General features: G+C 42.6%; 1 protein-coding gene across 1 annotated transcript; it reads right to left on the bottom strand.

Moving 5' to 3' along the window:
• Window positions 1-1,042: 1,042 nt before the first annotated feature.
• On the bottom strand, window positions 1,043-24,098 carry LOC118025941 (glutathione S-transferase omega-2). Its single transcript, XM_035028650.1, has 7 exons — window positions 23,912-24,098; window positions 18,208-18,376; window positions 17,833-17,941; window positions 15,594-15,816; window positions 14,131-14,232; window positions 2,332-2,438; window positions 1,043-1,334 (listed from the first exon to the last, which is right to left on the bottom strand). The coding sequence occupies exons 2-7, from the start codon at window positions 18,236-18,238 to the stop codon at window positions 1,175-1,177; spliced, it is 732 nt and encodes a 243-aa protein (XP_034884541.1). The 5' UTR covers window positions 18,239-18,376; window positions 23,912-24,098; the 3' UTR covers window positions 1,043-1,174.
• Between the last annotated feature and the right edge of the window lie 285 nt (window positions 24,099-24,383).

The following is a 24,383-nucleotide window of genomic DNA, read 5'->3' as shown; positions in this document are numbered from 1 at the left end:
ACTGACGAGTCAAAACATTACTCCCACCACTGTGTGGTTTTTCGCCCGGCCGGGAGGCTGAAAAAAGACGAGGCGAGAACGCAGCTGAAATGATCACAGGCTTTTGATCCCTAGACCCTGAGATAAAATGGCATCGGACAGGCCCATCCCACTCCTATGGGGTAAGTGATAGAGGCCTCCAGGCTCGGGTACCTACCAGCACCCCCGGCCACCCTCCTGGGATCTTTGTCACCGTCAGTGGTGAGCAATGCCGGGCAGAGCCACATGGGGCCAAGACAAGCATCTCCAAAGCACTAAGTTTCAAACCTCAACCAAGATGAGTGGAATGACCAGGGGCTCTTGCATTTCTGTCTTCCTGCCCTTACCGGCTTCCCCCGGGGCCCAGGGCTTGGTACACAGCCGGCAACCAGAGGCATTTGTTGGGACAAATTGAAAGTGTGTGTGACGCAAATCCAACAAAGTGACCTTTGCCTGTGACTGGGTTTGGGGCATGTTTATTTTTTTAAGGCAGGATGTCGGCTGTAGAACATTTTGTGAGCCATCCTGAGCCCTGACAGCACCGGTGAAAATCCTGACGTCATTAGTCCGGGCGGACAAATGGGTGTTTCATTTCCTGCTTTGGAATTCTTTCAGTCATAAGACCCTCGGTGTCTCCCAGGCCCACGCCAAAGTGGGAACGTGAATGACACTCATGCATGCCCATGTGGACAGCAGCTCTCATGTGCCAAATGGAGAGGATTTGGACCTGGAGTGTTTTCTTCTTCCTCCTCTTCTCTAGCTTTCCAGCTCACCAGGGAGGTTGTGGACAGTGCCAGTCTGTGGTGATGAACATCACTGATGGGCAGGCCTTGAACCCCCACATCAGCGTCAGCACCAATAATCTGGAGGTCAAACTGGGCCAAAGGCCAAGGAGCCAGGAGGCACACAGGCTCCCAGGCTCCCAAACGTGCTTGGACATTAGCACTGGGCACTAGAGATTTCTAGAGAATCGTTAGAAGGTATGGGCCAGAAGAGTCACACAAATGGATTATCAGAAAGAATACATTTTCTGTCTCCACTTTTATTGGGAACCTCAAAGAAAACGAACAGAGATTGTCTGACCCACCAAAACAATTCCTGATGCAGAGTCACGACATGCTTGGGAATTCTGGATGGTGAAGGGGTGGACTGAGGCTCAGCAAGTTAGCCCATAGTCAAAGGCATCAGGGTTGTTCTGAAAATAAAGATTCAAGAAGCCCAAGAAAATGTTCTTATCTATGAGAAGAGCACACACTGTGGGGTCCTGCTTCATGGCCGCTGTCCAGAGCCGAAGTGCTGGCGTGTGGTTCAAACAGCTGCAGGACAGGAAAGAAGCGTCAGCTCGTCTCAAAGCGAGGCCATCGGGAAACGTGGCATGCATTGCTTTTTAGAGTTACAAGACACAAAAGGTTGGTTTATTTGGGCCGTAAAGTTATCTTAGTTACCTTATTATCAACTGATCGTGATCATATATAGGAGGAAAATCTTATTTTGGGAAGAGTTGTGTGTGTTTTGAATTACAGAAGTTGTTGTTGCTTTTAACAACACCATTAAACAACACCGTTAAAATACCTGTGGACTGCCTGCTCTGGGGAAATAAAGTGTGTGTGCTTCACTGTTTACCCACAAAAAGACACCCCCCTGTCATTCTTAGATTTTTACTGTAGGGAGTTTGAAAAAAGTAAAGACAAGTAGTTCCCAAAAACACTTTTTAAAAATCAGCAAAACCATCATCAAACCTTGAAATAATGGAGCTGACCGAGCCCTTTCAAAGATGGATCGGGAAATGGAGGTCCAGGATATACAAGTGACTCGCTCAAGATGGTACAACTGGTTAGTGGGAAATCTGGGAGGGGAGGGTTCCCGGCCCATGGTTCGGTGTTCCATCCCCAGATGAGACAGGTTTTGGTCATGTTTATGTTGAGACATAGTTTAAAATATCTAAATATGTTCTATCTGACCTTCCTTCGGAGACAGCCAAAGTGGGAGATGCAGGAGAGCACTGCTGGGTGGGTTCGGGCCCACACATTGTGAGGGTATAGATGTAGTTCTTTCTCAGCAGGAGCTGGTTCCCCAGCACCAGAACTGTCCGGCACCCACCCTGTGACTGGCTGGGAGGAGAGCAGGTGCCCACATAAGTTCAACGTCTCTGAGCATCATGGGAACAAAGCCCGTGTTCTGCCTGGGAACCCTGCACGGTCTCCCAGAGTCCACCGGGGAATTTCTTCTACTTTAAACATCCCTACATTTCCACGGTGAATGGCTGGCCATTCTGTTTGTTACCCAATCAACCCCCATAGCCAAAGGTCTTACTCGGCGATTCCATATACATCCAGTCGCTCAAACCAGGGCCAAAAGAGGTAATCAATCATGGATATACAGTCTCCACCAAAAAAGATGGTGTTCTGATAGCCAAGAATCTAAAAGTTTAAACAGAACAAAAGCAAGTTAATTTACTTACCTGCTGGCATATTTAGAGATGCTAAATACAAATATCAAATTGATTCCCAAAAAGGGAGAACCAAAGCTCTGATACTCTTTTCAATTTGTTACACGATGCGTCTGCCCTTTTCCTGAGGTTTCTTCCACTTCCGTTAGGGCCAAACTCCCAGCCACGCTCAGCCCTTCCCCCCTTTCAACACTGGAGTAACGGAGTGGCTCATCTGACTAGGGAATCTGGAGGAAAACCCAGGCAGAAGGAGCGTAGCCCCGACCTCTTAGCCTGGAACAGGTTCCTCCGAGTGCTAAGCTTTCCATGGAGGAGCTCAGTCCCAGGAGACAGGGGCCCTGCCCCACACCAGTCCATGACTGAGAGGGAGGGGACCTCGTTAGCAACCCTATTTGCTGCAGTTGCGATCCCCATTCTCCAGGACCCACTTTATCCACAATTAAGGGGATACCACAGTCTCCATATGTCTTCCTCTTTAGACTTATTTCTCGATTCAAAACTAACGCAGGAAAGAGCAAATGCTATTTAGTGGATTCCCTCAAATCTCAACACTGTTTTTATATCATATTTTCTTTTTTTATTTGAGCTCTTCGAACTTGTCGACACTTTTTGGCCACTCAACACTATCAACTTTTTACATTAAAATAGAATTTCTCATTATCAAATGGGACAGATTTACCCAGACAGATATACTGTAAAGTGTAAAGCAAACAGATAGCCAAAATACAGTAAAAAAAAAAAAAAGTAGTTGAAAATTTTCCAAGCAAAAATGCCTAGGAGAGGTTATTGTTGAGCCAGGTCTTTTCCAAAGAGAAAAGTATAGTGCCAATTACCTAATTAAATCAAGCAAACAACTCTCTTTGACCCATATAACTCAATCAACTACATACTTCCCTCTAGCTAGAGAGCCAGATTCCTATATCCTTTATCTGGATTTCTGTATTCCTATCTCTATCATCCATACTCCAGCTTATGAACTCTCCGATGTAGTCTACAGTTGTAGTGAAGAACGTCAGCTCAGGAGCAGGCAAACCTGGTCCTATGCTAGGCTCCACTTCCTATTCAATATGGAATCCCAGGCAACTTACCTACCTACCTCCTCCTCTAAGCCTCACTTTCTCATCTGTACAATGGTGGTAAGTTAGTGCCCACCTCAGAGGTTATGGTGAGGAGTGACATAATCATGCATGAGTAAACATAAGCTCTTACAATGAGAAAGCAAAGAGACGTCCAAAGCTTACATCTACAGAGGGCAGATGCATCTCTGACAGAAAAGATCGATGGGATTCCGCACCTGCCACCCTTCTCAGAAGAGAAAGCAAATCTTGTTGCCCTAAAGTCCAAGTTTTCATTATCCCCCAATATGGCCTGGGGGAGTTCCACTAGTGTCCTGGAAGTCTGAAAAATTTTTAGGTAGCATCACTTTGTTCAAGAAAACTAACAGGATGGTACTAAACCACCCGAATCTGGCCAATGAAAACTCAAAACAGAGGCTATTTTAAGGCATAAGGAAAACAGATCTGACTCACATCAGAAAGGAACAAATTGTTCAGTTTTTATGGATTCCAGAGAGCATCAAATCTTTATGTTCACGAATGGATAATAATTACCCAAGCTTTTACCACTGGCTTCAAAACATATACCTCCAGCTTATTATTGGCTTTCAGGGCACAAATCAGAATGAAATCTAAATCAACCAACCCTGGAGCAAGTAAAGCTCTTCTGTTTACAGAGCATCAGTGTTCTTGGGAAAGTCCTTGTCAAAACAAATCATATATGGACATTTATTGGAACCCATGATAGGTCCTTTGGTAAAGTGATACTTTGAAAATGGATAACGGCTTAGTAATTGATATTTATTTAGTATATACTTTTAAAGCTTTTTATTTACTCAAAGTAGGAGTATGTCTTTAATATACATGTTATAGATACAATTAATTCTTATATAAACACTCAAAGTAATTCAAGCCCTATCAAAGTACACGGTACAATAAAAAGTCAAGATGAGCATAGACATGGAATGGATGAGACCTCACTTACCCTCTGCCAGCCCCTCCCAACTCCAAAATACACAGTCACAGTCCCTCGGACTTTCTTCTTTGTTTTAAGATTTTATTTATTTATTTGAGAGAGAGAAAGCCAGAGACCGAGCACAAGCAGAGGGGGCGGGGCAGAAGGACAGGGACAAGCGTGGAGCAGGGAGCCCGATACGGGGCTCGATTCCAGGACCCCGGGATCATGACCTGAACCGAAGGCAGACGCTTAACCCACTGAGCCATCCAGGTGCCCCTCTTGAAATCTTTAAGACCCTCAGTGGGAGCGCTCCCTTCCATGTGAACCTGATAACCCTCCAGACTTGTGCAGTGGCCTTTCCCTTGAGAATCACAGAACATCAGTATGGGAGGGGTCACCGGAACTCCTCTAGTGGGACTCCCCTCCCGTTTTACCATTTATTTACACCATGCTCATTACACAAGGGATTAGAGATGCAGTGTAAAAAAAAAAATGTGTACCATAAAATATTAAACACGGAAAATAATAAAACGCTAAGATCAGAGAAAACAGAAGTTAGAACAGAGGGTCAAAACAAGGAAGGAAAATGACATCAAGATATCAAGCCCGGGGTCCTGCAGAGTTCCTTAAATAAAGTTTTGAATTTGACTTGAGTTTCCTGGCTGCTGAAGGGGAGAGGAAAACATACTGGTGAGATTGATTCTTGCCTCTCAGGTGGAAGCACAGACTCTCATTTTCAGGAGAGGAAACAGTCCCAGGGAGTTAAAGGAGCTCTCTGGGTAGCGCAGAGCTAAGCCAAAAACAGCATTCTCCTTATTCCCAGACTAGAACCAGCCCTTGTGGGCGCCTGGGTGGCTCAGTTGGTTAAGCGACTGCCTTCGGCTCAGGTCATGATCCTGGAGTCCTGGGATCGAGTCCCACATCGGGCTCCCTGCTCGGCGGGGAGTCTGCTTCTCCCTCTGACCCTCCCCCTCCCCTGTGCTCGCTCTCTCTCTCATTCTCTCTGTCTTAAATAAATAAAATCTTTAAAAAAAAAAAAGAACCAGCCCTTGTGTTGCTGAACTTCAAATATGTAAGTATAGGACTCTAATCACAGCAGCTTCGCCAAGTCGCTTGTGAATTCTTTGTTCTTTAAATTTAAGTATCAGCAAAAAGCTGAGAATTGGCAAACTCGGAAAGCCCTGCCCCTCTGGAGCCAAGGCTGGCCCAGCTGTGAGCTTCCCTGTAAGAACTCCCTCCTCAGTCCTATTTTCTCTCAAACGGGCTTTACCAGACTGGGAGATGAGACACAAATCATGGTAAAAAAACTAACAAACAAAACAAACAAAAAACAAAAACAGACAAACAAAAAACCTTATCAAAATTCTCTCCTGGGATGCCTGGCTGGCTCAGTCTGCTGAGCACGGGACTCTCCATCTCAGGGTTGTGAGTTCAGCCCCACGTTGTGGGTAGAGATTACTAAAACTAACATTTTTACAAAATTCTCTCCTTCCTGTTCTATTCCATTGATAACGTCTTCAGGCAACTTTAGTAATAAATAGTTCTCCTGTGTTCTCGGTTTAAACTCAGTCGCTTGCTTACAGCCAATTAGCTACTCTGACAGATTTTAGGATAAATAGTAAAATAAGACAGTAGGATTCCCACCCCCTGAACATGAAAAAGCCCGGAGGGAAGAGGCCCTTGTCTTCTTCGAGGGCCTCTCGGGCTCCCCCAGGAGGACCCAAGAGAGGTTCGCGCCAGAGAGCCGGTGGAAGGAAGAAGCGCGTCGGGCTCCCCCTTGTGGCCGTCGGTGGTGAGGCGCCCTGGCCGTGGCTCCCCCAGGAGGTTCACCAAGGAAGGAGGTAAGAGAAATCTGTAAGGTTTTGGGGAGAGAAGCAAGATCATAAAGAGAAGCAAATCCCAGACTCCCTCACACAAGGCATTCTGAAAAGCTTCCATCTAGAGTCCTGGGTAGTGAAGCTTGGGATCAGCTTCACTAACTGTGCTTAACCTTGAGAGGTCCCTGCCCTGCACCCCGCCATTGCCTGCAAGGACAGACAGCCCGGTGGCTTGCAGAGGCGTTGGCTGTCCTTGCTGGAGAACAAGGAAAGACCTTTTTCTTCATGGAAACGGTTCCTAAGAAGCAGAATCCACCCCCCACCCCCAAAGGACACAAAACCACCTGCCGATACATGAGCAAGGCAGGCCCTTCTCCAGAAGCAGCAGAAAAGTACTCAACTCCAGCGCAGAAATCCTGAGTCCATAAAAGTAAGAGAGGGTTCTCAAGATTTCAAATTTCAGGTTCCTGTTACACCGAAGTGCAGCTGAGGTTGAGCTAACGAGAATGAACTGATTCCCTGTAAAATGAACCAACGGTAATAGAAACAAACTTGGAGTACATATAAAAACCATTTCTCCTCTGGAACGAAGCCTCCGACGTAGGGTCTGGAACAGAACACGCCCCTCCTGCTGTTCATCAATTATGACCTAGAGTCCCCTATGAAGATTCAGAATGCAATTTGTCAACCTTTGGGGCTTAAAGGACCATCCTGAAAATTCTTTTTTTTTTTTTAATTTTTTATTGTTATGTTAATCACCATACATTACATCATTAGTTTTTGATGTAGTGTTCCATGATTCATTGTTTGGGCATAACACCCAGTGCTCCATGCAGAATGTGCCCTCTTTAATACCCATCACCAGGCTAACCCATCCTCCCACCCTCCTCCCCTCTAGAACCCTCAGTTTGTTTTTCAGAGTCCATCATCTCTCATGGTTTGTCTCCCACTCCGATTTGCCCCCCTTCATTCTTCCCCTCCTGCTATCTTCTTTTTTTTTTTCTTAACATATATTGCATTATTTGTTTCAGAGGTATAGATCTGTGATTCAACAGTCTTGCACAATTCACAGCGCTCACCATAGCACATACCCTCCCCACTGTCTATCACCCAGCCACCCTATCCCTCCCACCCCACCCCCCACTCCAGCAACCCTCAGTTTGTTTCCTGAGATTAAGAATTCCTCATATCAGTGAGGTCATATGATACATGTCTTTCTCTGATTGACTTATTTTGCTCAGCATAATACCCTCCAGTTCCATCCACGTCGTTGCAAATGGCAAGATCTCATTCCTTCTGATGGCTGCATAATATTCCATTGTATATATACCACATCTTCTTTATCCATTCATCATCCTGAAAATTCTATGCTGGAATCCTTTTAATGGACTTACTTCTTTTGTCAACATATATGTGTATAGTAGTAGAGGGGGAAGCTAGACAAGTCAAATATCTTTAAAGTGATGGGTGGTGGATGAAAATATAAATGGATGTTTTTAATTTCCCCTAACGGGTAAGATGACTTCTTACTCATAAAAGCTGTGGGAGAAATCACAACAGGAAAGACCTATATAGCACGATATTGCTAAATGTTGTATTTCTATTAAGTATAAATAAGATAAGCCAGACTAAAAGTTAAAAACAAAAGAAACATAAAAAACAAGTATTTTTGAAAAACAGGCAAATATCCTTTATATATAAGGACCTCATTAAGAGGAACTTTTACAAATCAACAAGGAAAATCAGGAAGCTCTTGATAGATGGGTAACAGACCATTTTCAGAAACAAAACACAAAGAGGTGGCATACTTGGGGGGAAAATCTTCTACTTCACTAGCAATCAAAGAAATACAAATTAAGTCAACAGTGAAAAACTACTGCTTCTCTCCAAAGCAGGCAAATATCTTCTTTAATGAAATCTCCCCACAGTGAAAAGTGGACGTGCAAAGAGAATTTTTATATACTGCTGGTTAGGGGCAAACAGCACAAGGCTTTGGGGAAGCAATTTAGCAGGCACACAGCTCAAGCCTCTTAATATTCATACCCTTTGATCTGGTGATTCCATTCCTGGAAATCTGACCCAAGGACATTCTCAAATAGAGAAAATGTTTTTTATGCAAAAAAAAAAAAGCTGCCGTTTCTTGCAGCACCATTCACAATGGTAAATGACTAGAAACAATCTAAATATTCCTGATGGGGGTGCTGGATAAAATAACTCCGGTTTATACACATGGCAAATTATGTAGAATGAAAGTGATTTTTTTTCTATTTTTAATGATTACACACATAATACAGAAACACATTCTCATTATTTGAAAAAAAATCAAATGATAGAAAGCAGTTTAAATGGCAAAGACCTGCCCTTCCCCATCCCTGCTTTTACCCACTTTTCTTTCCTATCCCCGTACTCATCCCTTTCCCAGTAGCAGCCTCTCTTAGGAGTGCCAGGTGTATCTCTCTAGGCATTCTTCTGGACATTTATTTACATGTATATGTACACATATGTACATTTGTTTTCTTCTACAAAAATGGGATCATGCCATCTGCATTACTGTGTAAGTCACTTAAATATTTCTAGGCAATCTTTCCATGTCAGTACACATGGATCTACCTCATCCATTTTAAGCTGCTGTACAGAATTCCACAAGATGAACATAATTTATCTAACCATTCCCCGTCTGATGTATGTTAAGGTTTATAATTTTTCACCCTCATAAATAATGCTTCTCTAATAAATGCTCAATACATATAAACAAGTATTTACAGAGTTTATAAAAACATGGGAAGATCTTTACATCATAATGGAAACCTAGTTCCATATACAGTACAATTTTAACTACATAAAAATATACATAGCAGAAAAGGACAGGAAACAAACAGTCCAAAATGTCCAAATGTCCAAAACAAAAAGTCCAACCAGTAGTTTCTGGGTAGTGGGATTATGGATTTTTTTGTCTGAATTTCTATATTTTTCTGTATTTTCCAAATTCTCTCTAAAGAACAAGTATTTCTTTACAATTGGAGAAGAGTAAAATTAATCTCTAGATAATAGGAATAATCATTATTCTATTATTTACATGGTGCTAGATGGCATAGTGGGAGGCTATTAACAGAAATACAGCAAATATTAGTTTACCTAGAAAACAGCTGTCAGAAGTGGACAATGGGTGAAGTTACTGAAGCAGCAAGAGCACTAAAACCACCCAGTCAGCCTCTGGTGTGGAAGGATGGTGGTTACAACTAAAAATGGTATATTAGTAGACAGGCTAGATCAGCTAGCAAACCCCAGAGAATTGACAACATAGGTCCAATACAAAAACTTGCTCATAAATGCTCACAGCAGCATTACCTGTAGTAGCTAAAAAGTGGAAACAACCCAAGTGTCCATCAACTGATGGATAAACAAAATATGGTATATCCATGTAATGCAATACTTTTCAGTATAAGGAATAAAAGATGAACCTTGAAAGCATTATGTTAAGTAAAAGAAGGTGATGAAAGGCTAACATTTTATGTTTCCATTTACATGAAATGGCTAGAACAGGTAAATTCATAAAGACGAAAAGTAAATTAGTAGTTGCCTATGGCTGGGAAGGTTTTGAAGAAATGGGAAGCCAGTGCTAATGACTAAGGGATTTCTTTTTAAGATGATGAAATGTTCTAGAATTAACTAGTGGTGATGGTTGCACAACTATGTAAATATACTAAAAACCACTGAACTGTACACGTGAAAAGGGTGAATTTGTGGTATGTGAATTATGTCAATAAAGCTGTTATAAAAAATAGCTAGTAGCAATGAATTTAGTTTGTAGACATGGTAAGTTAGTTGATAACAAGATAAATTTTGCTTATAAATCATTTGCCATATACAAAAGGCTATAGAAAGTTATTTTCAGTGAACAGTTAGCCAGATATAAACTTTCTTTCCTTCCTGTCCTAGTAACATCAAAAGAGAAGCAACCAAGCAACATATAAATAATTTCATTATTGAAGTTAATAAAAATTAAAAAAGAGAAATAGCAAAACTTAACCAAGACACTGTGGTCTAACTGGGCACAAATGTATTCTTTCTGGAGAGGAGAAAGGACAGATTAAAAATTAAGGCTATGGGAGAAATTCTGAATCAAGAAAATATTTAACTAGAGATGCTCCTGGGTGTTGTAAATACAACTTATACAAATTTGCCCTCATGCAAACAGTGGCACACACAAGGCACGTAATCAAATTGGGCGAGGTGGGAAACTGCGTGGAGATACCACAAGGCAGGTTGGGGAATGCCGAGAATTAAAAACATCAAGTGTCCTGTGGCCCCCAGAAGCTGAAGGCCTCAAGTTACTAGGCAGGTTGTCCCTCCCTCAGCGTTTCTCCGGAGTTATCTACGTTACTGCCCTTCTCATTCCCTTTTATTGAGTTCTGCTGATGACTAGCAGGAGCTCAAGCAATAGCCAGAATACAGAATTATTATGCACAGAAACACTGACTTAGAGCACAATTCTGAAGCATCAGAGAAATCTGGCCGAATCCTGTCTTTCACTGCCCTTGTACTTGAGCTGACTGCTTCCACGATGAAAACATTTAGAATGAGGGCACGGGCAAAAAGGAGGAGGAGGAGGAGAAGGAGGAGGAGAAGGAACAGAAGCAGCATTGCTGAAAAGTCTGGCACATTCAAATCCACAAAGATAAAAACGAAGGTGGGCTCAAAGTGCTATTCTGATATGGTGAAATCAATCACACACGTTATAAAAAGAATAAAGCTAAAAAGATGAGTACCACTGAGGTTGATTCAGTAAAGTCTCGAAAGTTGGTTTGAAAACAGAAAGCGTGGTTACAGAATGGCCTCCCCGTCATTTTAAAACTCACGAAAATGTTCAGAACAGGAAAGGAAGCAGGGAAGCTGCTGGTTTGATCATGAAAACAGCAGTCGTGCACCTCAAAGAATTGTGAACCTATTACAGAAAAATGTGGTTATAGAACAAGCACAGTTAACCTTTAATTTGGATGAAGTTATTTTTTAAGAAAAAATTTTAAAGTCAGGGCATTTACTTCAAAAGAAGAAACTGTCAGGGTTTAAGGCTGTAAAAGGTAAAATGAGCCTTTTGCTTGAGAATAACATGGCAGAAGATTATGTATCTCAACTTGCTTATCCCTCCGAAAGACCACATATATTTAATACACTTTCAGCTCTCACAGAATCCTGATTATACAAAACCATGCAAAAGAGTTGCACAAGTCAGGGAACATTCTCTATCAAAATTATTCTGACAAGTTTCTATCTCACTAGAATCTCCTAGAGTCAATATACTGGTATTTAGATGATTGGATCAAATAATTCAAGCTAAATGGGCATGTTTCAGATTCTGATATTACTTACATTTTATTTATAATTCATGCTAATGATGGGACAAAACCACATTCAAATCTGCTAGAACAATGCTGAATACTCACTCACTCAGAGGTCCTTAAATACCGTCAGTGAAAGCTACCTAAACCTGGGCTAGTTAACAGGTTATTTCTAGGACTCAGCTACTGAAGATAAAGTGGAAATGTGTCATTCAGTGATGTGCCAGAGCTGACCAATCACCAATCACATCTCTTCTCAGCCCTGAGCTTAGAGACACAGCATTGGTAGGTCAAAATCAGCCTTTGGTGGGAGTATTTACATCACTGAAATCAGAAAATGGTATAAATCAGAGATTCTTTTTCTTCTTTCTTAGAGTCATTTCTTATAGATGATTATCCATCATCTATAATCAGAAAATGGTATAAATCAGAGCTTCTTTTTCTTCTTTCTGAGAGTCATTTCTTATAGATGATTATTCATCATCTATAAATACTGCAACTGTACAATTCTAACATTTGAGAGAGAAAAAGAGAGAGAGCACGAGCAGGGGGAGGGGCAGAGGGAGAAGCAGACTCCCTGCTGAGAAGGGAGCCTAACGTGGGGCTCCATCCCAGCACCCTGGGATCATGACCCTAGCTGAAGGCAGACACTCAACCAACTGAGTCACCCGGTGCCCCCTGGGAAAGGCTTTGAATAAAGGGGCCTGGCCTTTGCCATTTTTTCTCTCTGTTTTCCTTTCTGCAACCTGGAGCTTGGATGTGATGGCTGCAGTTCCAGCAGCTGTTTTGTGATTTTAAGGATGGAAGACTTGTACTAAAGATGACAGAACAGATGGAAAGAAAGATCCTCAGTCCCTAGTAACTATAAAAAAGCCATCAAAATAACCCTGAACTGCACTACCTCTGGCTCTTTTGCATAAAAGAATAAAGCTTTATAAAATAAGTTTACAGTAGGTAGGTCCCTTTTACCAACAGCCAAATAAAATCCCTAATGAATATAAATCTTAGCTTCATTGGCAGAAAGTACAGAAGCCATGCATAGCTTCTTAAGGAATGCGGTACCTCAGGGAAAGGAAGAAATTCATCACATGCCTTTCTCCCTTCCTTGCCAGATTTTCTTTTCTTTTCTTTTTTTTTCTGGAAATGACATGATTTTATATATTGAAAAAAAAAAAACCTAAAGAATATACAATAAATATTAGAGCAGGATACAAAGTCAATATGTGAAAATTAGTTGCATGTCCATACCCTATCAATGGAAAATCTGAAAAAAAAAATTAAGAAATCACTCCCATATAAAATAACATCAAAAAATAAAATATCTAGGACTAGATACAATAAAAATGCAAGATTTTTTACATTGAAACTACAGTTTCAAAATTAATTAGAGAAGATAAAAATAAATGGAATTAAAAAAACACAGTATGGTAGTGGCACAAAATCAGACACATAGATCAGTGGAACAGAATAGAGAACTCAGACATAAATATATTTATACCAGGAATATAAACTGGTATAGCCACAATGGAAAACATTATGGAGATTTGTCAAAAAATTAAAAATAGAACTACCCATATGAACCTGCAACTCCACTTCTGGATATATTATCTGAAAGAAATGAAATCATTATCTCAAATGAGATTTCTGCACACTCATGTTTATTGAATCATTATGCACACTAGCCAAGATATGGAAACAACCTAAATGTCCTATGATGGGTGATGGATAAAGAAAATTTGCTATGTATGGTTTTTTTCACTATTTTTTTCATTTAAATTCAATTAACATATAGTATATTATTAGTTTCAGAGGTAGAGTTGAGTGATTCATCAGTCTTATAAAACACCCAGTGCTCATTACATCACGTGCCCTCCTTAATGTCCATCACCCAGTTACCCCATCCCCCACTCCCCTCCCCTCTAGCAACCCTCAGTCTGTTTCCTATGATTAAGAGTCTCTTGTGGTTTGTCTCCCTCTCTGATTTCATGTTGTTTTATTTTTCCCTCCTTTCGCCTATGATCCTATGTTTTGTTTCTTAAATTCCACATATGAGTGAGAAATCAAATGATAACTGTCTTTCTCTGATTGGGTTATTTCACTTAGCATAATACCCTCTAGTTCCATCCACATCATTGCAAATGGCAAGGTTTCATTTTTTTGATGGCTGAGTAATATTCCAGTGTGTGTGTGTGTGTGTGTGTGTGTGTGTGTGTGTGTACCACATCTTCTTTATCCATTCATCTGTCGATGGACATCTGGGCTCTTTCCCTAGTTTGGCTATTGTTTCCTTGCCACATTTTCAAGAATAATTTTATAGCAGGTGAGTGGAGGGCAAGCACCCACAAGTTAAAATTAGATGACTAGTAGCTGAACTTATCAAAGACCGGCAGAAAGAAGAAGTCTGGGAAAGCAAAGGGTGTCAGAGTGACCAGGCTAGTGACCCTGTATTGCTTCTTCCACTGTATCTGACCAGGAGAGGGGCCCCTCTTTGTACCTCTTCAAGGTTGCAGAATTCCTGACGCAGGGCAAGCTTCAGATCAGCGCATTCTCTCCCGCATCTCAATGCTACCAGACACTCCTTGGTCAAATGTGGGACCTAATCAGAGAACACAGGTTCTTAGTGGAGAAGTCTGAGGAAACTCTGTGCTCTGCTCTGCCTAAAAATGCAGCCAGAGCTTCATCAGTCCAACTTAACAGGCCAACACCCACATCCAGGCTCCCCACCTCCTCAGAGGGTCATCCCTGTGGCTCCAGAAATCCACTGTCACGACACCATGGTAAAACAGGGTGCTTTAAAAGCGGTTCTCCAGTGCTCCTTACTTGCTCAGCTACTCCATGCTGTACAATCTGAGGCGGGGCACTTAACCTCCCTAAGCCTCAGTGCTGTCATCTGAAAAATGGATACAATAACAGTACCCACCCTGAAGGGCACTTGTGAGCATTAAATGAGTTAACTTGTATAAAGCAGGTAGGATAGCACTTGGTACAGCATAAATGCTCCAGCTATGTCAGCCATTGAGGCCCCTGAGTTCCTTTATCTCTTTTCAAAGAGAACTATCATTGGGGTGCCTGGGTGGCTCAGCCATTAAGCATCTGCCTTCGGCTCAGGTCATAATCCCAGGGTCCTGGGATCGAGCCCCACATCGGGCTCCCTGCTTGGTGGGAAGCCTGCTTCTCCCTCTCCCACTCCCCCTGCTTGTGTTCCTGGTCTCGCTGTGTCTCTCTCTGTCAAATAAATAAATAAGATCTTAAAAAAAAAAAGATATATGGGGTGCCTGGGTGGCTCAGTCGTTAAGCGTCTGCCTTCGGCTCAGGTCATAATCCCAGGGTCCTGGGATCGAGCCCCACATCAGGCTCCCTGCTCAGCGGGGAGTCTGCTTCTCCCTCTCCCACTCCCCCTGCTTGTGTTCCCTCTCTCGCTGTGTCTCTCTCTGTCAGATAAATAAATAAAATCTTAATAAATAAAAGAGGACTATCATAAAATTTCCCCATCATTTTTTCTTGGATTATCAACAGGTACCCCCTTTTCTCTCTTCCTCACATTTCCTGGCACTGTTGCTCCGCATAAAGGGCAGTCCCCTTTCATGCATTACCTTTTTCACACCCCAACATTTTTTTACCTGAAACTTTAGAAATATTCCCTTTAACACACTACCAGTTTTCAGCTCTTTCAACGTTCCTACTACCTGTCACACCATCATAACCATGCCATATCCATACCTCTTGAGACTGCTAGTTGAAATAGAAAAAAGCCTATCAGTCAAGCCTTTAATCTTTAATATTAGAGGTGACAGCCCTACTATTATTCCATACTAGTTACCCTCCTAAGATGCAGGTAGTATTAAAACAAAACAATTAGATCAGTGATTTAGCTTTAAAAATGAACTGACATTTGGGAAACCCATAGTAAATAAAATGGACTGTATGTATGTGACTTTTTTAAAAAACTGGATATACCTTATAGAATAACTCCAATAACATCTTTTGGCGAGCCCGCTCATAAGGGTCATATGGATACAGCTTTCTCCCAGGATAAGCATCATCCAGGTATTCACAAGCAATGACAGATTCGTAGATCAACTGACATTTACTGTTCTCCAGGACAGGAATTTGGCCAAAAGGGTGTTTTGTATAGTACCACTCAGGCTTGTTTCTCAGGTTAATGTTGATAACTTCATGTCTTAAAAAGCAAAGGGAAAAACAAGACAGAACAAGAATGAGAGGCTTTTGCAGGCAGACACTCACCCCGAAAGCAGAAGCAATCAATTTATAAAATTTAAGTTTGCAATAAGTTTTCCGAAGTTTAAGTTTCTCCAGAGAAAAATACATAGCAATATCTTTGTCTCATTCACATAGTTAAGATGTGCTAAATGTTTTCTCTGCCTTGTCTCACGTGCTCCTTGTGACTCCTGGCTCCAGGAGCTTGAACTTCCTGCCCATTATCACTTCGAGGAGACAGCAGAGCCACGCTGAGAGCCAGGCAGTCTGACTCAGAGCGCACACACTCAACCACAGCATTACAGGGTCTCCTGCATTTTAGAGCTTGCAAATACACATCTGACATTAACAGGTCACAACAGAATATGGCAAATGTCAGCAGTTACGAGCTCGAATTCTGGCATCAGAGTGCCTGGGGTCTGGACAGTCTAGCTTGTGATGTTGGCCAAATTCCTTAACCTCTCTGTGCTCAGTGTCCTTAATTGTAAAATGGGATAATAATTGTACCCATCTCTTGGCATTGTTGTGAGGATTGAATAAGTGAGTATGTCTAAAGTGCTTAGGACAGTGGTAGGTACATAAGCATCAATAACCTCTTATTCTTCTCATTATTAATTATTATTGGAGGCTCAAGCCTATAAAGTTACCAGAAGTGCTCACCTATGTTTAAAAGATTAAAGGAAACATATGAGTATGTTCTTTGCTCAGTCGAGGAGATGGTCTTAAATCCTAAAGCAGTGGTTTTCAACAGGGTGTGATCTGGCCCCATCTGCAGGGACACAAGTCAATGTCTGGAGACATTTTTTGGTCGTCATAGCTAATGGATAGAGGGCAGGGATGCTGCTAAATGTCCAACAATGCACAGGGCAGCACCCCACCCCAACCCAAACACACATATACACACAACCAAGAACTACCTGGCCCAAAATGTCAACAGTGCCAACGCTGAGAAACCCTGCCCTAAAGAAATATTTACATTGGTTCCTAAGCTACCAGTTTGTCATGAAGGGTAAAACATCAAGCTACTGTTATTTTAAAATAGGTAACCTTAGGGCCAAGGAGATTTGAGCAATAAGGAAGAATCTGGAAATACATTCCATATACACTCAACAAAGCAGAATTACATAGTTTTGTTTAAAATGTCTCTATATTAGTATTTCTCTGACATGAATCTGACACTCTGAAGTCATCCCTTAAAGGATGGACTCTCCAAGAGTCAAAAGCCTCACTTTGGCTTTGAGGCTAGCTGCACCCCCCCCCCCCAACCAGTCCCTATTCCAGCAAAGTGGCTCTGCCTCCCATATCCAGACCTCCTCTGCAGGTGCTGGTTTCACAAAATTCCTTCTGGAAGAAAATGTACCTATTTCTCAAGGATGTCAGAACCTTCAAGACGCCTCTTGACCGAAGTTCTTTTCTATGTCATTGTTTGGAACTATCTGTTCATTCATTCATTCAAAAAATATGTTTAAACACCTACCTTGCACCAGGCTCTCTTCTAGCTCATGAATAAAAGAGACAAAAGCCCTACCCTCAAGAACTTACATTTAGCCTTGGGGGCGGGGGCGCGGTGGAAGTGGGGCTGGGTAGCGTGGAGGAAAGAGGGAGAAACAAAAATGTGGGAGGCGGGAAGCGCCGTGAAGAAAGTGAGTGCAAGTGCACTGAAGGGGCGGGGGCCCGCAGGCTGCAGCAGTCCGAGGAGGCCTGGGGAGCCTCCGCCGTGCCCGGCCTTCGGCAGCGAGGTGGCACGCAGCCTTCTCGCTCTTGCACTGAGTTGTCCTCAAAGTTTCACGCCCAGACACGGCTCCGAAGAAAGCTCGGCAGTTCAGGACCACCCGCTACAGAGCCCGCCCTTGGCTAACCCTTTACTGACTTTGCCTCAGAAGCAAGGGACACAAGGAGCCCCTCTGAAGTCTGAGCAGGGCGCCCCGGATTTTGCACACCCCGCGCGCCTGTGCGGCTCTGGCCTCCGGCTTCTCACCTGATGCCTTTGGCCCGGAGGACAAGGCGCGTCCTGTGCGCGTAGGGGCAGAACCTCATGCTGTAGACGCGGATCAGGCCCTCTGGGACGGGCCCCGGGGGCAGGCTTCCTGTGGGGGGACAGGAGGAGGCAGGGGCCCGTAAGCCCACCGGGAGAGGGGCTCACTCGCCTCCCCGGGACCCCAGGAGAACTGCGCGCGCACCACCTCCCCGTCCGAGAAGACCCATTTGTATGTGGCTTTTGTGCAGAGGCTCCCTTCAAATCCCTCCCCGCCGCGCTGGCCTGGGGGCCAAGGCCGAGCAGCCCCCTCTCCAGAGCCAACTTTCCCAGCCACGCGGCGCCCCCAGTCCGGGGACCGCTGTCGAGGGGGCTCACCTTTCCCCAAGGCCCTAGTCGCATCCTCCATGATCTCCGAGCGTCTGCGAAGCTTGGAACGCTCGCCGCGGCCGCAGGCTCCGAGGACAGCCGCGCTCCAGCGCGCCCCTCCTGCCCCAAATTCAATTTTTGAGCGACTGAGCTCAGGGGTAGGGGTGGGGGCGGGGGCCTGTAGGGTGGCGAAGGAGGCAGAGAGGAAGTGATTTGGGACGGGAGCCAGGATACCTTAAGCAAGAGAGCACATCCCTCGACTTGGAAGCCTAAGAGTTGGGAGTGGGCAAGAAGCCCCTGAAAAGTAACCCCTTGCCTTGAACACGTGGGTAGCGCATTCAGTGGGGTCTCTCCTCCACATCAAAAAATCCCTGAAGAATGGGCATTTGAACTCCAGCATGTCCTTCAAAGGCGTTTAATAAAACCTGATCAGGGTAATGATATGTTTTCTTTCGCGCCCTAAGCCCTTCTTCCTGCATCTCCCTATAGGGACACAACCTCCCTATAATGAGTAAGATTTGTTTTATGTAAAGCCAAATTTCCTCAGCATATAGCAGATAAGGAAGAAAAATTTGTTAGTGTTGAGATCTTGCATAACCCTGAGAGTGAGTACCTCCTTAAACTTTGTGCCCTAGACCCCACACTTGCTTCACCTTAGTTCTGGCCCTATTTGTGAGATTTTGCCCCAGCTACGGAAAACAGGTGATTAATAGAAACATTATTTACCTAGAGGCAGAAACAAATTCAGCCCCAGCATACATTTCAGAGAAAACTCTTTCTGATTGCTATGGAAAACATGGCCAACAGCCCAGCAATGTGGGGCCACTGGGATGGCTCTTCCATCTATCTTAGATAAAAGAGGTAGCTGGCCTTTGCTCAGACCCTCATAGGCTGAGATCCTGAAATTCAGCAGGTGGTAAAATAACTCCTTTAATTTTACACAACTTAGTTGAAATGGGAATTGTTTGTCGATGGATTGTATAAGACTGACAGGTAAAGAAGGAAAGAAAATTATGATATGTCCCACTTACAGTAAAGGATTTCCATCGACTACCTTATTTGATTCCCATGACTACTCAGTCAGGCAGCTAGTATTATTCCTAATTTACACAACAGAAAACAGCCTCAGAAAAATGAAATTATTTGCCCAAAGTGACCAGCTAATGGGGTCAAAGAACTTTAAGAGTCTAAAGCCTGACTTATTGTCTTGACCTCTAAAGGCAGTTAACAGTATGAAGAGGAAAGAATATAAGTCCTGGAAAAGATATAGCACATAATAGCTGCTCATACGTTAGCTGAATCTAAATAGCTTTGTTAAAATGACAGAACCTAATTATGTAACTTATGAATGGGTAACTGCTGGCCTTTGGAATTCCAATCTATTCAGAAATTCTTGGTTAATAGGTTAACATTTTTTTCTACTGAATAAGAATCTTTTAAAATCTTCAGAATAGTGACTCAGTTACATTTTTTGCAAAGTCAGAGTGACTTCGTGTGATTTTGAGTAGTTGTCACTTTATGAGAATTGGAGAATGGCAAAAATGTTTGCATAAATGTTCTCTGAAAATAAAATGCATATATGTCAGCAAGACATCTGGTATTGGAAAAGATAAATTGACGTGCTAGCTAACAATTTTGTGCTTTGGGAGACAGATAAAGTAATAGGATGACTACTGTTCTGGAGCTAATTTGATCAAGAAGAACAAATTGGGTGGTAAAATGAAAGCAACAAACATAACCATGTCATGGGGGATTTTCTGGTAGACAAGCAGATGACTCCCAGGCAGACAAATGTATCCCCACATAAAGAAAGCAGATTTCAAAGAGCTGAGAGAAAATATATCCAGATTCTAAAGGGGAGGGCCATAAGAGGAATGTGAAATTGTTAAAATCAAAATAAATGATTATTTACACGTATTTGGTGCTTTATGTATATTCACTCATTTAATCCTTAAAATAGTCCTATTAGAATTCTATAATTTCATTTTAAAAGATGACTAAGCTGACGTTGGCAAGGTCAAGTCACCCGTCAAAAACCTCACAACTAACAAGAGATAGAGGGAGGATTATGAAGCCTGGAAGTTCAACCCCTGGGGCAGGACTCCAACCAGAATCTTATCTATACCAGAGATGGGCAAACTTTTCTGTAAAAGTTGAGATAGTAAATACTTGAGGCTTCCAGCCATCTCGTCTCAACGACTCACCTCTACATTTTAGAGTGAAAACAGCCATAGATAATATATAAATGAACGGGAGTAGCTGTGTTCCAATAAAACATTATTTATGGATGCTGAATTTCAATTTTATATTTTTAAAAGACTTTTTTTTAGAGTAGTTTTAGGTTCACCACAAAACTGAGAATATATGGAGATTTCCCATATACTCACTACCCCTACACAAACACAGCTTCCTCCACCATCAACATCCCCCATCAGAGAGATACATTTTTACAATCAACAAGCCTGCACTGGTACATTATTGCTCAAAGTCCACAATTTTCATGAGCGCTCACTCTTGGTGAATTTCATATAATTTTCCTGTGGCACACATTATGGTTCTTCTCTTGATATTAAAAAACCATTTAAAAATGTAAAAACCATTCTTCGCTCTTGGGCTGTACAAAACCCAGCAGTGGACCGGATTTGGCCTGCTAGCCTTAGTTTGCCCATCCCTGCTCTATATTGACGATGACAGAATTAGCAATGGACCAACTGGGAATTCCACCTGTAAAGTGGAAGGTTACTGGATCACCTTTTTACTATGCCAGAAAAGAATTTCCAACTTTCTTCTCCTCACTGCCACCTTTTAAGGGAAACCAACTCTAAGATTTGGAAGATACTATTTATTAAAAGTGTATCTGTGTAGGGGAAGTCACGTTCTAAAACGGGAGTGTATTTGGTGTAGTTACAAAAGAATAGACAGAACAATGGAAACATTTCTTCCTCTGAAAGAAAGCAATATAGTGCCAAGATTCTCGCTTGGCACTACATTTAAACCCTGGCTTTGGCACTTAGGCAAGCTCTCTAACCTCTTGGACCTTCATCTTCCTCATCTCTAAAAAGAGAACACGAATAGTACCTACTTGATAGGTTTTGAATATTGAATGAAACCGTGCACATCAGCAGTACAGCAAGAGCTCAGTGTACTTGGAAAATTAATGACTAATATTAGTGAATAAGAACACATTTAATAGCATAGTGCACCCCAATTTTGTATCTATAAAGATGAAATGCACTGCAATTCTGCTTTGCCAAGCACATTAGAATTGAAATTCAACTCAGGTGAATGGGTTGAATGCTGCAGGCTACATTTCAGTAATGTGGTTTTTAATCTTACCACTGAATGCTATGGTTTCCCTGGAAAGATTTTAATTACAACCTTTAAACTTATCCCTACTTCCTTTTTAAGAACCAATGTGTACCTTTTTGAAATCCTATAAGCAAACTCTCTTTCTTATGTTATTATATCATGTTTATATCTCTATTATACTGCTTCACTCAAGCAAAAAGAAAAAAAACCAACACAACAAATAGTAATAGCACCATATAAAACCTGCTCTAAATCATTTCTAGCTACCTGAAATATAATCAGATCTGTTTTGAAAATGTGGGAAACTTCAGTCATGGGTGATAATGACTCAAGCTTTCTAGGAAAAGAATGCCACTGCAGAAATAATTTCTTTACTCTAATTACACAAGTCTCCGCTTTGAGAAAAGGAGAGAAAGTGGAGTTTGCATTTTGCAGTTTTCAATTTTTTTTTTTTTTTTTTTTTTTGCCACACCAATCTCTGGCAGTAACTGAAACCAGAGGACATTCCTCTTAATATTTTAAAAGCCTAATTTACATGAAAAATTATGTTACTGGGTGTTCAAAAATTGTTCACCAAGTTCAAAGAGTGAGATAAGTAAGGGAAAAGGCTCTATTTTCACATAGGCCCAAACTCAGGACTGTTTCCAGGAAGTTAGGATCATAGGGAATCTTGTGTTCTAATGCCTTTGGGACTTTTTTATTTCATTTTTATTGAGATATAATTGACACACAGCTCTGTATGAGTTTAAGATACACAGCATAATGACTTGATTTACCTAAATTGTATAATGATCACCACAATAAGTTTAGTTAACATCCATCTCCTCATACAGGTATTAAAAAAATTCTCCCCATGAGATCTTTTAAGTTCTACTTTCTTACTTAGCAACTTTCAAATATACCATACAGCAGTGTTAAATACAGTCATCTCATTGTACATTACATCCCCAGGACTTACTTATCTTATAACTCAAAGTGTGTACCTTTTGACCACCTTTATCCAATTCCCCTCTGCCCCCCCCCATCTGCAATATATCAAATAAGATTACTAAAGTTATCAGAAGTGAGACTTCATCTTACCATTAGGGAAAACTGAGTCAAAGGAGACTTTGTTTTTAAGTACTGGATTCTGCTTTCCTATTCCTATTTCTCTTTACAGCTTGGGGGATCAAAGAAAAAAATTTACAACATTTTAATATGATAACATTTGAATGAGTAAAGGCGGATTTTCAAGATCCTGAAATCAGCCAAAGTCAAACGTTTGTAAAATCAAATAAAACACACTAAGTTTGGAAAAGGAACATCAACACTTCCTGTTAAATCCCAGACATAATAGTGGTGTGTCATAAAGGTGGATACTATCCTCTCCTGGCTCAACCTCTAAATTCTAGTGAATAAAGACAGACCCTGGAGGAAGCATATGTAAACTCCTATCTCTGAATGACTGTAAGAGTTTAGGCTAGCTTGGTGACCTTGGCATTTTCTATGCCCTGGTGTTCCCATCCATAATTTAGAGCTAATAGTACCAATACATCCTGTGGTTTGGGGAGGATTACTTCAGATACTGATTGAGAGGCATTCCCTATCTAGCAAGCATGTAACATTGGCCATTATTTTTATTAGTATTTGAATGTAGCAGGAAAGTCCCATAAATACTCACAAAGTGAGGACTTTCCCGTGGACCAAATTCCTCTGCCTGCCAGGACCCTATGATGTAGCTAACCTAGTGGCGCCCAATGCAGGGCTGAGAATTCCTGATCCGAGGTCTTTACCTGTCTCCAGCCAAATCAGAAAAATAAGAACAATTTAGAGGTTCTTTTTTGTTTGTTTTTGTTTTTGTTTTTCTTTAGGCTAAAGGGATTCGCTTTAAAGACCTGGTCTTTAAAATTATAGACCTTGCGCTTTTCTTGATGTTAAACTCTTTCATGAAACTCTGATGAAGATAAGTCGTTGGATTTTTCTTCTAAAAATGTTAGGCAAACCCGAAATTCCTGAAAAATCCCCAAATCCAGAATTGACCTCAAACCCCTTCTCCCTTTCGATGCCTCGCAGACCGGACAGACCCACCCGGTGGAGGTGATAAAGACAGACGCCCCGAGGGACCTCCGCGCGCCCAGCTGACCGAACCGGATGCGGAGCGGAGGCGGCAGCAGAGGACGAGGGCAGCAGAGGGAGGCGGGGCCCAGGCGGAACCCGCCCCTTAGAACGCGATCCTACCCGCCAACTGGCCACGGCTCTTGGAGCTCCAGCCAATCCTTAAAGCCTTTGGAAGCTCCACGGCCAAGCCGTACTAAGCTGAGCCAATGGGCGGTCGCGTTACAGGCTGCTGGACACCGAAGTCGCAAGTCTTCCCAGTGTCTGTGGCTGGCAAAAGTGGAAGCCAGGTAGTGGCTGGCCGTGGAACCTCTGCGCCCGGGTCTACATCCGACTGAAATCCGCCCGCAGCCGAGCCGGGTCTGGAGGGTGGGGCAGGCGGACGGCGGCAGAGATGGGTCCGCCCGGAGCCTGGGCGTTGGTGGCGGCCGAGGGTAGCGTGCCAGAAGCCTTTTGTGAAGTCAACCGGTTCTCACTGCTTCTCAGGGTGCGGTCCCCAGATCGCCTGCATCACCATGGGGCGGGCCGGGGCGGGCCGGGGCGGGGGGGGGGGGGGGAGCTCGTTTCAAATATGGACTTCGCAGCTCACCCCAGACCCACTATATCGGAAATCCAGCGGTGAGCTTTAGGTGATTGTTATGCGCTCTTACGTTTAAGAATAAGTACAGGAAAGTGTAATGGGGCCGGTCGACAGCTCCCTGATTTTGACACTAAGAGCAGTGTGCTGGCTGTGTTCTCCAGATCTTTCTGCCATCATCTTAAGGACTCACAACCTCAGGATC

The sequence above is a fragment of the Mirounga leonina genome, unplaced genomic scaffold (assembly GCF_011800145.1).
Source record: "Mirounga leonina isolate KUSES-001 unplaced genomic scaffold, KU_Mleo_1.0 Mir_114, whole genome shotgun sequence".
In the NCBI taxonomy this organism is placed as follows: Eukaryota; Metazoa; Chordata; class Mammalia; order Carnivora; family Phocidae; genus Mirounga; species Mirounga leonina.
Note: the sequence above shows the minus strand (reverse complement) of the source record. Positions and strands in the feature narration are given on the sequence as shown.